Below are 15,244 nucleotides of genomic sequence, written 5' to 3'. Positions count from 1 at the left end.
TAGTTTTAGTCATGTCTGACTCTTCATGACCCCATTCATTGGCAAAGGTGCTGGAGTGGTTTGCCATTTCCTTCTCCAGCTCATTGTACAGATGAGGAAACTGAGACAAACAGGGTTAAGTGACCCAGCTACTAAGTGTCCGAGGCTGTATTTGAACTCAGGTCCTCTTGACTCCAGGTCCAATGCTCTACCCACTGTACTACCTAGCTGCTTGTCTGGAGATTGCTTTCTCCTTATCTGTTCTCTTTAGGTACTAAGACTGTAAGTGATTGGAGCTATCTTGAGATCTGTCAGTTTGCGGCATCTACCTTTTATTTTTATCAGTGTATAGATTGTCAGTCTTTTTGCCATTCAGCAACAGCCTTGTCCACCCCTCATGCAGGAAAATGAAATCCAACTAACAATTTCATTTCCATTAACCATTCCTCCACTCCATGTTTTAGCATTGATCAATTTTAGACTGGCTAATTGGGCAGAGGGGAAGCATTTTTCAAATTTTAGAATTTCTGTGGTATTTAAGGGTTCTTAATGCCCTCTGGCTATATTTCTGCCAGATTCTCAGATGAAACTACTTTATTAAAGATAGTTCTAGTGTATCAGTTTCAAATTTTATCAACTCTGTATTATGTTTTTTCTAGCCATATAGTACATCCCTCCCCCAAATTATTCAGCGTAGCCTTAAACTGTATGACAATCTTGTACAAGCTCAAATCAAATGAGTTACAGAAGCATCAAAGCAGAGTTGGATGTGGAATGAACTTTTTCTCCCCTCTGAATGAGAGAATATTGCTTGCTGTCTGAATAAGGAATTGCTATGATAACATTACTATGCTTTTATCAATCTGTCCCACTTGTTTGTAATCTACACGCTTTTCTCCATTTCTTTTTACATCATATTCATTTCCTAACAGGTCACTTCCCTCTTTACCCCTCCCAACTATCTATCCTTTGTAACAATAAAAGAAAGGCATGTGTATGTGGGGGAGCAATTCAGCAAAACTGTATCAGTGGGTTCTGACACTATATACCATGTTCTGCACCCTTAGTCCCTCACCTTTGTCAATGATCTGGGAGAGATAACTTTCTTATCTCTTCTTGCTGTTCTGTGAACCTTCCATATCCCACATTCCTGCAATGCTTTTCCCTTCACTTCTTAGAATCCCTGCCTTTGCTCAAGACTGACTTCAAAGGCTAATCTCCACGGGAGACCTTTTTCTCCTCATCTCTCCTCTCCTCTCCTCTCCTCTCCTCTCCTCTGTGTCTCTCTCTCTCTCTGTCTCTCTCTCTCTGTCTCTGTCTCTGTCTCTCTCTCTCTCTCTTCCCCCCCTCTCTCTTGTTCTCTGTCTCTGTCTCTCACTGTTCGCCCAATGCCATAATCTTTTCCTTCTAAGTTTATCTCCTCTGTATTATCTTGTGTGTACTATTTTTTTTTTCATTTTCTTGAATGTGAGCTCCTTGAGGGCAGGGACTATGTCTGTCTTTTTTTTTTTTTTTTGTATCCACAGAGCTTAGCACCTTCCCTGGCATATAGCAAATGCTTAATAAATGCTTGTTGATTGATTGATCGATCGATCATGTGGTCAGTTGTCAATTAAAGGGGGAGAGTGTGAGAATAAGCAAATCTTGAATTATGTATCAATGCTGCTCTTGCTTCTTTGAATATGAGAAGGAGGGAAGGACCAGCAGTACTACCAATTTCAATGAGATTTGGAAATAGGTCAGTATCAGCCAGGAGACCAGGAATGGCACAAGCTTCACCCTCTCATCTTTCAGGTCTTCTGGTACTGTTTGATGCAGGTAGGATGGCAACAGGCTATTCTTAGGAAAGGCTTTAATGGTTAAAGAAACCAAGTTTTACTTAATATTATTTTTTCTCTTTCCTCTTCAGAGAACATAGTTATCAGCTTGCAGAAAAGAAATAGAGTTGATGTTGAATATAAGCTTCTTCAGGGCATGGCCCTTTTTTTACCCCTTGCCTTCATAGGCTCAGCATAGTTCTTAATCTGGAATCTATGGGCTTGAATTAAAAAAACATCTTTTAATAACTATTTCATTATCAGTTTCTTATAATTGGTTTCCTTTTTAATCTTATATATTTTACTTTTGCATTTAAAAACATGATTCTGAGAAGGGGTCCATAGACTTTACTAGACTCCCCAAGGGGTCCATGATAACCCCTCCTCTTAAAGTCAATTCTCATCCAGAAAATAAAACAAAAGATCTTTCTTGAGGACAGCACTTTTTCTTCAAACTTGATGTGTTTTCTTTCAGATTAAACCAAACTGAGGGGGTTTCTGGGATTACAAAAACAAAACAAAACTAAATACATCGATTCCAGGTTATAAACTCCTATAAGCCTTTGATCCTGTGATGTTGAGACTAGTAATAAGCTGACTTTTTGGGTTACTTGTTGAGCCTGTCTTAGCACTTTATAGTGACAGCCCTTATGGGGGAATGTAACAGTGAGCTAGATTTCTGCTATTGTCACAGTGTGATTTCACAGAATTGCTGTTGGGTGGGAGGAGACTGCATAAACATTGGCTTATGTTAACTTTTGGAGGTGGGGGCAGGAGGAAGAAGGGGACCCTGTGTTTCTTAGAACCTTAATTGACCCTGAAAGCCCTTTCCTGACTTACATATCAAACACATTCTTGGGTGTCTTTCTTCCTTTCCCCCTTTCTTTTAGTTCTAGTCCACCACCTGACCACCCAGAGTGAGACCTAATGAAATTCCTTTTTCTCCAGCTTCCAGACTTGGTGCTAATTTCCTGTGCCCATCCCTTTCCCATACTTTGATCTTCTTCAAAACTGCAGTTTATCTAGCAGGAGTTCTTAACCTTGTTTTTTTAAAAAATATATTTTGGTAACTATTTCAATATAAACTGGTTTCCTTTGTAATCCTATGTATTTTATTATATGCATTTAAAAAAACATTCTGAGAAGTTTTGCCAGACCTATAAAGGATTTTCTGACACAGAAGCTTAAGGCACCTTGTATCCAAGATGGAGCCATCTTGGAACTTATAGCAGTATTGTCCTGGAAGCTTTCTTCTCTTTTCCTTCATTCAGTGTTCTTAGTGTCCTTGTTCCTTTCTTTTCACTAATGTAAAAGTCGCAGAGCCCTTCTTGGTTTCTTGTGCCTAGAGAACATTCAAATCAAACCCATCAAAAGCAATCTTGATTTATTTAAATCAAAACCATCACCTTCATGCTTGGCTCACTTGGTGGGAGAAAGTAAGGGTGGGATAGCAGACCATCCTTGCAGCTCTTTCCTGTCTGACATGGCAGTTATGGGAACATCGGAGTACAGAGAGCCTTTGTTAACAGATTTTCCTATAGGCTCATCATTTTACATATATATTTTGTCTTCTGTCTTTTTGTCTTTTGTCTTTTCGTGCCTCTCACTCCTGAGTTATTATCCCTGGCAAAATCCTATGTTTAGCAATCTTGTCTTTGTCTTTATCATAGGATATTTTGTAATGGAATCCAGCACTCCAGGGTGTGCATTCCTCAGTCTTTTGTGCACACTAAGGGTGTGTTCAGGCAGTTGAGGCTTGGCCTTTAGGTCTTAGGAGGTGTGTATGTGTTGGCTGAGGAGCTAGCCGCTCCCTGCTGTGTGGTCTTGCTTATTTATTCTCTGGTTCTGAGTATCCCACGATACTCACTCTCCCTTAGCCCCCAATTCAATATATTGCCAAGTTTGGTCATTATCTCTTGCATCCATTCCACTGTCTTTCAATCTCCATCATGCATGGCCTGTTGCCATAAGCCAATTATTGAGTCTTCTGTTTAATTTAGTCATAATCCTAGGCAAGGTCAACTTTCAATGGGTTTCCTCTGCAGCCATCACATTATACAGGCACATCTCAGTTCTCACCCTATCTTTTATTGAAGTTAAACTACATGTGACCAGTGATCATAGACGTTTGAATTGAACTGTAGAAAAACGCTCACATTTATAAAATTTGACCCCAAACTCTAGTCCCTCAAAGACTGTTTTAAAAAACCATTCCTTTGTGGATATGGCTGTCCAAAAAGGAATCAAAGGAGCAGTTTAAGTACCGCTGGGAAAACCTCCTGATCCGGAATCATCTTCTTAAACCAGTGTAATAGTCCCATTAAAAGCAAGGTTCGTGCAGTTGTATCAGCGTGGCTTTACATACATTCATAGTATTGTGCTGTGTGATTAAGTGACCCTTTGTCCTCTGGTTTTTGTTCAGTCATTTCAGTTATGGCCCGTATGGCTTCGTGGGCCCATTAGGAGTTTTCTTGGTCAAGATACTTGCCACTTCCTTCTCCAGCTCATTTTGCAGATGAAGAAACTTGGGCAGGGTTAGATGACTTGCTCAGGCTAGTAAGTGTCTGAAGCTGGATTTGAACTCAGGTCTTTCTGACTCCAAGCCCGGGGCTCTATCCATTGCATCACCGGGTTGCCCCTATGGTAGTTAACTGTGGCAACGAAGGTAATCCTCTTGAGGGCAGGGACTCCATTTACTCGTATGTAGTTTGCATGTGCCTGATGATTCACATACCATCTCCCCCACCTAGAAGGCCAGGATCACATCTTTGCTTTTCCTTTTGATCCTCAGTACTTAGCCCAGTGCTTTAATAAATGCTAGCTGAGTTAGTGACAAGAGATTGCTTTGGGGAAGGCGGTCGACAAGGTACCTACCTGTGTCTACTGAGCCTATGGGGTGGAAGCAGACGTAGGTGTTTATTTGAGCCATTGTGAAGCAGAGTTAAAGAGAAACAACCTTCCCTTCCTTTCCATGCCAAAGCAAAATTAGTCTGTTTCTGGATAGCCAAAGGAACAGAACACACTGGGTGATCTCAGGGTAGAGGGGAAGCCCCAGGGCTTCAGAAAAGACCGTGCCAGAGACAGGTAACGAGTTACTGGCTACTGACTATGTCTCAGGCAAACCAGAAAGGTCAGATAAAAACAGGAGGGGATTATAGAATGATAGCATTATAGGATTATAGAATACTGTCTCTTGCAAACTGGAGTCTTCCCCCACACAAGACAACAGAAGACAAGAAAGTGAGTTCTGGGCTAAATTGCACGCCCATCCTAAATCCAGAAGTTGTTCCAGTCAAAATACATATGTCTAGACTTAAGATTCACTTGGCTTATTAATTAGACAGAAAACACTTTGTGACTGTCCTTACAGGAGATCTGGGTGGGTGGGTGGGGTCTGGCTGCATTTAGGAGGACTGGGCTGTTCCTTGCGGGCAGCAAGCTCTAGAGCAAAGAGATGCAAGCTTCCCTTACCAGGGAGAATTAGGAAAGAGCTGTGGGCATGAAGCGTGTGCTTTCATCTGTGAGTGTTGGTGCCCTCCCTCTTCCTTATATGTTGTGATCTTATCACATAGGCTCTGCTTTCTCTCTCAAGTGAGAGGCAGCATGGCATAGCATCCTGGACATGGCATCAGGGAGACTTGGGTTCAGGCCCCACCCCTGATTAAGTTAAATTAAAGCTCTTTAGAAATATCACATATCGCAGTTTAAGTTCTGAAATCCTGACTGGCAGAGAGATTGATAACCATTCTGTAGTAGCTGAAACATGTAGATTGGAACTTAAGTAATATTTGTCTTTCTTTTCCCCTAGTGAAACACTGAGTGACAGCTCCATTGGTTCTGGTGGTTTTATGCCCTTTGGATTTGGTGGTGTACTATCAGGTGCAGCCACCTGCTTTTATGCTTTTGTAGGATTTGACTGCATTGCAACCACAGGTAAGCAGATGGGCTTGGACATTGTAGTCATGGGATGTTTTGGGGACCAACAGTTATTACTATGATCTTCTGACTGGTCATTCCTCAGCTGATTTTATACCTGAATCATGACTTGTCTCTCATTTAATATGCTTAAAAACATGCCTGTGCACCTCAGTAAATTTTTTTTTTTAAGCAATTGGGGTTAAGTAACTTGCTCAAGGTTACACGGCCAGTTATTTCTGGGTGTGGTGCTAAGTATCTGAGCCCGGATTTGATCCCCAGGTCATCCCGACACTGGAGCCCGTACTCTTACTTGCTGAGCCACCTGGCCGCCCCTAAGTAATTGGGGTTAAGTAACTTGCTCAAGGTTACATGGCCAGGTTTTCTGGGTGGGTGCTAAGTGTCTGAGCCCAGATTTGATCCCCAGGTCATCCTGACACTGGAGCCAGTGCTCTTACTCGCTATACTACCTGGCTGCCCCAACACCTCAGTAAATTTTAGGGTTGCAGTTTGCTGTTGTGTTTCTTTCCTTAATCCCTAGTCCAGATGGCAAAAGGAAAACCTCTTATCATTAGCAAAAACAATGATACTGAAAGTCAGTCATATAGTCTGATTTTGACTCCCGAGACCTATGAGTATCAACCACTTAGATATGATTCAGTAGAAGTATAACCAATTACAAAAAGCTTTCCTCTGCAGAAGCTTGTAACACTCTTCTTCTCCTGTCCTGAATTGCTGCCTACTCACTACAGATATGGAAGCTACATCATGCTATTCAAGACTTTGTATTTCTTCTCACCATTTGTCTTTGGGTTCAAATCCTGGGGCAAAAACTCAGGGGAAAAAAAATCTCATTACTGGTACTCAAGTTCTTAATATTTTCATTCTCAAATAACAAGACTTACACTCATTAAATAGAAATTGAATCATTAATAAGCTTCAAATTACATAAAAGGTCAACTAATGACTATTCAGTGGCCTGGATTGGACTGCTCCCAAATCATCAACAAACATCGAGTACCTACCCTCATAAAAAGCACTGTGGTGCCATAAAAGGTAGGTGCTTGGAGTTCAAAGAAATGTGGGAACCAATTCTTCTGGTAGCATTTATGAAAGGTAAGAGGACTAGGGAGAATCCAAGGTGGTCATATTCGTACCTGCCTAACTGAAGTCTGGCTTTTATCTTGTCAGTAATGGGGAGCATTTCTGGAGCTTGGGGTTACATGTACAAAAAAAGTGTTTTAGGAATTCTGAAGTCAGAAGAATCTACCCAGAATCTAGCCACTCATGGGCCACTTATTTAATCTTCCTTATCTGAGCTTGTTTATTCAGGGTGAGTATAGTATAGCCATCCTACCCTGGATATATCTGATCTCAGAAGCAAAGCAGAATTGAGTCTAGTTAGTTCTTGGATGGGAGAATCCCCGGGAGTGAGTACTTACTCAGTGGTGTGGGCTAAAAGTGAGAGGTTAACCTTATGTAGTACTGCTTGGTCTTAACTGAGTGTGGTTTGTTTTCTTGCATTGTAGTGAATAAAAAAAATATTTACAGGCACATTTCAGTGTTGTATTAAATCATGAAATACACTTGTATGAGACTTAATTACTTCGTCTACAGAGCTGCCTGCTTATTTATTATATTGAGTCATTTAATGAAACGGACTCCTTGCATTAACTGAAACTCCCATGAGTCTAAAACTCCCAGGTTAGGAACCATGGCTATAGATAGGTATAATAAAAATATAATATAACAAATATAAAATATAAATAATATATTATGTAATATATAAATGATATGCATATAATATAAATATAGATAATAATGTAAATCTGTTCTCCTATTAGTTTAGCAAAGTGCCTGGCACATAGTACATATATAATAAATGTTTATTGATTAATTGATTAAAAAGATTGAGCCTGGAGGCAAGGGTACTAGTTAGATAGGAGGTGATGGGACTTTAACTAAGGTTCAGGAAATGAAAAGGAAAAGACACACTATTAATAATTAATATTATTAATATTGATCTATTATAATGATATAGAATTACTAATAATTCATAGTAAGGGAGAGTTGACAAGGCCCAGTAATTGGATATGAGAAGAGAAGAATGACTTTCTGATTGACTGTAGGATTTGTGTTACCACAATAAGAAGATTCTCAGGGTTAGAAATCCATTGAAGAGAAAAATGAGGTTTCATCATGGCAGGTTTGAGGACATAAAGCTGGAGAGTTCCAGCAAGCAGTTGGAAATGTAGGACTAAAGTGCAGGAAAAGGATCAGGGTTTGAGCCATTGGATTTGGGAGTCAATGGATAGAGCTGCTTATTGAAGCCATGCAAGCTGCTTGGAAGAAATTATACCTCAGAAGGAGCCAAGGATCTTTTAGTGGGAAGGAGAAGGAAGTGCAATCTTATTCCAGCCCAGCACTTAAGGAAATGGAGATGAGGCGGCGTGTGAAGTGGTAGGAGTGTGTGGAACACATTGCCAAGAAGGAATCAGAAAATAGCACAACTACAGAGGTGTCATAAATCATGCAGTCGGTAGATAAAGCTCTACTCTGAGAGTCAGGAGGACTGGAGTTCAGATCTGGCCTCAGACACTTATTAGCTGTGTGACCCTGGGCACTAAAATCACTTTATCTTGTTTGCCTCAGTTTCCTCATCTGTAAAATGAGCTGGAAAACTAAATGACAAACCACTCCAGTATTTCTGCCAAGAAAACCCCAAATGGGTAGCGGAGAGTCGGAGATGACTGAAACAACTAATTTTTATAGATGATGCACCTGAGACCTTGAGAGATGGAGTGGCTTTCCTAGGTCACGTGGATTTAGGAGTAGAACTCAGACAAGAACTCATATCTCCTGGCTGCTGTTTGTGTTCTTTAGACTTTACCCTCCCTTTTCAAGAAGGGGATGGGTGAATGCTAAGTTACAAAGAGGTCAGGGAAGGATAAATGCTGAGAAGTCCTTTGGATTTGGCCAGTGGGGACTCACTGATAGCGTTGGAAAGAGCAGTTTCAAATAACAAAGTCAGAAACCAGTTTCCAGAGTATAAGAAGATAATGACATTAGTGGAGAAGAAGAGGAAGGATGGTATCATATATTTGTCCTTTTTATAGATTAGGATGGTTTAGTAGAGATGCTTGTGCCTTCAGTTCCATATTATTTAAGACTATAAATCGCAGAATGGTTGTAAATCTGTGTTGGTGAAGGAAGTTTCCTTACTGAGAGTTTTGCATTGCAGTGAAATCACAGGAAGAGTCAAAAGGGCTTAGTCTGTTTTTAGTATCCATAAATACTTTCAGAATTTCTTTGCCTGAATTTGTTTGGACAGACTAGGATATGACCACATAGGGCGTAGAGCTAAGAGCACTGAGCCTAGACTGAAGAAAAAGGGGTTTCAGTCTTGGCTCTGATTCCAGCTTGGGAGTTGTACAGTAGAAACAACAATGGATTCAGATTTGAAGGATCTGGATTCCAGTCTTGTAATCTGTGTGAATTTGGGAAAGTCACCTTTCTTGGCCTCAGTTTCTTTTTTTTTTTTTTTTTGCCTTTTGGAGGGCAGTTGGGGTTAAATAACTTGCCCAAGGTTACATGGCTAGTTTTGTGTGTGTGTGTGTGTGTGTGTGTGTGTGGGTATTGTGTCTGAGGCTGGAACCGAACTTGGGTCCTCCTGACTCCGGGGCCGGTGCTTTTACTCACTGCACCACCTAGCCACTCCTTGGCCTTAGTTTCTTAACCTATAAATGAAGGGTTTGGACAAGATGGTCCTTAAGGTTCCTTTTAGCTCTAAATCTGTGATGATATTGTCACTAATCCTTTCTGAGCCTCAGTTTACCCATCTTAATATTTGGCTAATACCAGTAAAATTTGGATAATGTCCTCTTTGCCAGGTTATGAGGAATATATTTTGCAAACCTTTAAAAGTAGTCTACAAATGTGCCATTTTTCAGTCCATCTTTGATTTACATTTTGAAGGTTCAGGTGATCAAAGTTTGTTGCTTTAGGCTACGATATCCTTACTTTGTGGCACATTTCTCTCTCTTTCTTTTTGTAATAGGTGAAGAAGTAAAGAATCCCCAGAAAGCTATCCCTGTGGGAATTGTTGCATCCCTCTTGATCTGCTTTGTGGCTTACTTTGGGGTATCAGCTGCTCTTACGCTCATGATGCCTTACTTCTGCCTGGATGTAAATAGCCCATTGCCTGATGCATTTAAGCATGTGGGCTGGGAAGGGGCGAAGTATGCTGTAGCTGTTGGCTCCCTCTGTGCTCTTTCCACCAGGTGAGTTTTGATTTAGTTAAAAATGTTTTTTTTAAAGAAACAAGTATGGAATTACCCTTAAGTGAAAATTTCATCTAGAGCAAATGCTTTTGATAATTTTCTGTTTCACCCAAAAAGAGAGTCTCATGACTTGAGGGTTGGGGGTTTAAGAGATGGTTGGAGGGAAATGGATCCATGATCAGGACTATGTCTTTGTTTGACTATGTGTCTTTGTTTCTAGTGCTGTTGCTTTAGTTTTGATAAGCTCACTATAATTATAGCCTGATGAATTTTACCTTTTTTCCCCTCCTAATATCTAGTCTTTTAGGTTCCATGTTTCCCATGCCACGTGTCATTTATGCAATGGCTGAAGATGGACTACTGTTTAAATTTTTAGCCAAAGTCAATGAAAGGACCAAAACTCCAATTATAGCAACATTAACTTCTGGTGCCATTGCTGGTAAGAATTAGAAAAAGATCTCCAAGAGTATAAAAACCAATAGTGTGGCTACTTTGAAAAGAAACTTCTTGTACCTCGTGGTCAGGCAGAAATGTTTTTACAGTTGAGACTGAGTCCACAGAATCATGAGACTTTCTTTTGTGAGTTTCATCAGAATATTGTGACTTATTTTTCACTGTTCAGTCAGAAGAATCCAGAACACATTTTCTTCCTCAGAAACCATTCACCTCTCTACACTTAGTCAGTTGATTCCATGTTGATCTTTTGGCCAGGTGATTTCCCCTTTAACTGTACAAGCCAGACATTTGATTTATGTGTATTATAGATTATGAACTCACTGAAGAAAAGGATATATTTCCCCTTTGGAACTGTTGTTTTGTAATCGGTGCCAAGTGTATCCCTGGGGATGTGGACAGTAAGAGGTCATCTCAGTTTAGGAAGTATTTCTTTTGAAGTTGTCTTGGCTCAGAACTTATAAGGAATTTCAGACCCTATCAAGAAGAATATGTTTAAGTCAAAACAGGAAGGAAACCTGACAGATACAAGGTGATAGGAAATCTGGAGTTTTCATGCCAGATTTCTGCAAAATTGGAAAGTGATAATGCCTGCAGTTGTAGTGATAGGTTGAGTCCTTACTAATGAGCAGTATAAAATCCTCAGAAGAATGAGTTGTTCATCAAATATTGTCATCATTGGTATGTCTGCTAGTTACAGGATTTAAATTATTTAATTTAAGAAAACCAGTGTATGATGCATTTAACACCATTTTAACTCCTTTCTTAGTAGGCAAAACTAGGTCATCAGGGATAGATTACAAATATGGATGAGGGAGAAAGAAATGTTAAGGGACTTACCAGTTAACTTAAAAGAATTGTTTGATGATTAGAAATGGAGGAAGAGACATTGCTCTTTTGCCTAATTTGGAGAACACTTAATTTGCTATTTTTTTGGATCATTCTTAATTTCCTTCTTGTGGAGAGGGGAATCAAGGGATAACTTTTCTGGAGAAGTCATAAAACATGCCATTCAGCAAAACAGTTCTGTCATTCTGTTTTTGTTTCTGGTCAGCATTTGTTGATTTCATAGTTCTTAGAGTAGGAATTTAGGCATTTGTGGTATGTTTAACTTGGTGATAGTTTCAACAGCGCAGAAGGCCATATGTAATTCTTTTATTGCTACTAGTACTAAATCTTAGGGAGTCACTAACCCTAATTTCTAGCTTTGTCTCTGTCATTTAAATAGTTGTGTGACTTCAGATAAGTCATTTTAATCTCACTGTTTTTAAAAGTGGGCAGTATAGTTATAAATATATAGTAACCACAAAAATGAAAGTTTAAAAAAAAAAACTAGACCATTGCTTTTCAACAAATCTTGATCAATTGGTCAAAAGTAGTGAAGCATACTACTTAAAATATATGTATGTCTGATTAAAATATATATATATATATATACATACAAAATATTTCAAATAGCTGCATACCTCTTTTTTTAAAAATTTATAAAATCAATAGACTTTATTAGAAATTTGACTTTTGGTTTGGACAACTATATTCTCAGTATTCTGCCAGTGTTGCTGTATGTTTAAGAGCCATTAAACCCAAGTCTCCAAAGAAATGAAAATGTATATCGCACAGAGACAAACATGGTAGGTGTGACTAGGTTACAACATATGAGCAATGAAGGACTTCAGGAGATATTAGAGGGGTGACCTCCCAAGAGCTCCATTAACATCCTCAGGATGTCAGGGGAAATTGGGGTTGAGTTGTAGCCCCTGCAGGGATCATAGAATGTAGTGAAATTAGAAGATGTAGATGAGTGTTGCACAGTACGGACAGGCATGGATGAGTTTTGATGTGTATTATCAGGAATATCCAAATTGAGATGATAGATCTATTTGAGTATTCTCATAAACCCAGTCCTTCTAAAGACCTTTCTGAGAACAACTTCTAGGAATATACGTAGATAGGATTTAATTTGGAATCTTTAGTCCTAATGTTTCTAGAGAACTGTATACTTATTCTCACAGGTAGATCTGCAATCCCATCAATGATCCGTACCCACAATTTGCAACTCTTGTCTTTGTCCCTTTTTTTTTTTTTAACTACGAGGGGAAAGGTTCACTCAATATATTTCTTCAGTTTACCCAGATATCTTAGGGATATCTACCTTAGTGGAACACATAGATTATTCATCAAATATCTTTTATAGTTGAAGAACTGAAAGAAAAGATACTATTGAAGAAATTGATGATGGTACTGTATAACTTTAGGCTCTCCTTAGGTAAAAATCACACTCCAGTGATTATCCTGTACCCTGGTTTGCTTTTTCATTTGATAGTTTCTGGTTTCTGGTATTTCTGGTCATTATTTATTCTAAAATCAGCCCACAGTGAGACAAAACATGTTCTGTCTTTGAATAGGAAATTAGATCTTTGTGGTACATATAGCTGGGTGGTAGTTTAACAATCCACATCTCTGGCTTCATCAGATGCTGGTTTCTACTTTCCTTCCAGCTGTGATGGCTTTTCTTTTTGACCTGAAAGACCTGGTTGACTTGATGTCCATTGGAACTCTCCTAGCATATTCTTTGGTGGCAGCCTGCGTGTTGGTTTTACGGTATGAATTTTCTCATTTCTCCTTATTATGCACTAATCACTAGCTGTCTATCAAAGAAGGTGGACTTTTCAGTAACTGGAAATTAGAATGACAAAAATCCTTTACAAAGGTAAATAATAATTCCAGTCATGTGGCAAGAATGATGGCTTGTTGGCCATGTGCTCCAGTGGAATTCTCTTGATGTCCAGAAAAAATGAAGAAGGCCCTCAGAACTTTGGGTGGCACACTATGGCTACCAGCAGGCATGGACAAAAATTTCACAGAATGGGCAAAGCTGCATGACTTGTGATCTGAATAACTGGGGTCATGTCCACATCCATGAGGTCACAGATATATTTGAGCATTGTATAATAACTCTGTTAGGACTATGGTGTTATATTGCCTACTTTCTTTCAAAGGAAGGCTTTGGTAGGAAATACTCCATTAACACGATTTGCTTGAATACTTTTTTTTTTTTAAAAGCAATCGGGGTTAAGTAACTTGCTCAAGGTTACACAGCCAGTTATTTCTGGGTGTGGTGCTGAGTATCTGAGCCCAGATTTGATCCCCAGGTCATCCCAACACTGGAGCTGGTGCTCTTACTCACTGAGCCACCTGGCTGCCCAGATTTGCTTGAATACATAGAAGAAACATGTATGGCTTACCCTCATACCACTACTTCCCCATACTTTGGAAGCACCAGAGTAAGCTGGGAGAGAGTGTGATAGAAGTAAGACAGAGCTTGACAGAGATGGGATTTCCAACTTAGGGGGTCCTGGAGCAAGGATTTTGTTATAACCTAATGAGTATGTATATATGTATATACATAAATGTGTATATCCATATAGATACATATTAATTTTTAACAAGTTCTTATTGATGACTTTTTTGTTTTACATTATCATAACTTCCCTCATTATTTCTCCCTACCCCCCTCCCAGAGAGGAGGTATATAACATATACAATATCATATAACAAATAGTATTTTTTAAACACACAAAAGAGAAGAAAAAATTAGCACAATTTATCAGTACATTGAAGAGGTCTGAAAATATGTGCAATATGCAACACCTGTGGACCTTTCACCTCCATAAAAGGATGTCCTCTCATATCTCTTCATTCAAATCATGTTTGATCTTTACAACTTTACCACTTTTACTTTTGATGTTTTTGGTGTGGTTGTTCTTTCCATTTATGTTGTTGTCATTATTGCACGTGTCATTTTCTTGGCTCTGCTTACTTCACTTTGCATCAGTTCATATAGATCTTTCCATGCTTCTCCATTTTCATCTCATACATCATTTTTTACAGCGTAGTAATATTGCATCACATTCATGTACCACACTTTGTTTAGCCATTCCCCAATCAATGGGCATTACTTTGTTCCTAATTCTTTGCTTTCACAAAAAAGTGCTGCTATAAATAATTTATTGTTCAGGGGGACTTTCTTATCAGTAGTTTCTGGGGTAATGGAACCAGTAGTGGAATTTCTGGTTCAAAGGACATCTTAGTCACTTGTATAATTCCAAATTGCTTTCCAAAATGATTGTGCCTTTACACAACTCCTGTAATGCCTGTCATCACACAACATTGATTGTTGCTATTTTATATCATTTTTGCCACTTTGCAGGGTGTGAGGTGAAATCTTTGGGGTTGTTTTGATTTACATTTCTCTCTCTTTTTTATTTACTTTTTGGAGGGGGTAAGGTAGGGCAATCGGGATTAAGTGACTTGCCCAGGGTCACAAGGCTAGTTTTATGTTAAGTGTCTGAGGTTGGATTTGAACTTAGGTCCTCCTGACTCCAGGGCTAGTGCTCTATTCACTGCACTACCTAGCTGCCCTTCTGTTCCTTATTTTGTTAAAAATGAATTCCTACCCATAGCTGTAAATGATCAGTTTCTCTTTCGATTTTTATAGTATTCTAATTTTTATATACTATTTTTATAGTATAGAAGATATAATAAAGGTTTTATAGAATTTTTAAAGATTGGGAGACTGAGGTTGAGATAGGACAGGTGACTTACCCAGAGGCACAGTAAGTTTTGAGGCCAGATTTGAGCTCAAGTTTTCCTGACTCCATCCTTAGCACTCTGTCCAGTATACCATCTCACAGCTTGGTCTCAACATCTAGGAGAATGAAGTAATTTTTGTGTCATTTTGGGAGTTAAAGAATTGAAACTAATTTTCCCCCTTCGACCTAATTACTGAAAGAAGGTTGT

The 15,244-nt window shown here is 39.1% G+C and overlaps 1 protein-coding gene across 1 annotated transcript in view; it reads left to right on the top strand.

The window, feature by feature from the left end:
* Positions 1-15,244, top strand: part of SLC7A1 (solute carrier family 7 member 1) — a 71,357-nt gene that overhangs the window by 46,073 nt on the left and 10,040 nt on the right. The window contains exons 5-8 of the mRNA XM_069080723.1: positions 5,605-5,729; positions 9,769-9,991; positions 10,291-10,430; positions 12,943-13,045. Of these exons, the coding sequence (XP_068936824.1) occupies positions 5,605-5,729; positions 9,769-9,991; positions 10,291-10,430; positions 12,943-13,045 (591 nt within the window). The remainder of the gene's footprint in view (positions 1-5,604; positions 5,730-9,768; positions 9,992-10,290; positions 10,431-12,942; positions 13,046-15,244) is intronic.

The sequence above is a fragment of the Petaurus breviceps genome, unplaced genomic scaffold (genome assembly GCF_028583685.1).
Source record: "Petaurus breviceps papuanus isolate PSGF00001 unplaced genomic scaffold, PetGlider_PUasm1.0 91133, whole genome shotgun sequence".
Taxonomy (NCBI): Eukaryota; Metazoa; Chordata; class Mammalia; order Diprotodontia; family Petauridae; genus Petaurus; species Petaurus breviceps.
This window is presented reverse-complemented; position numbering and strand designations above follow the sequence as displayed.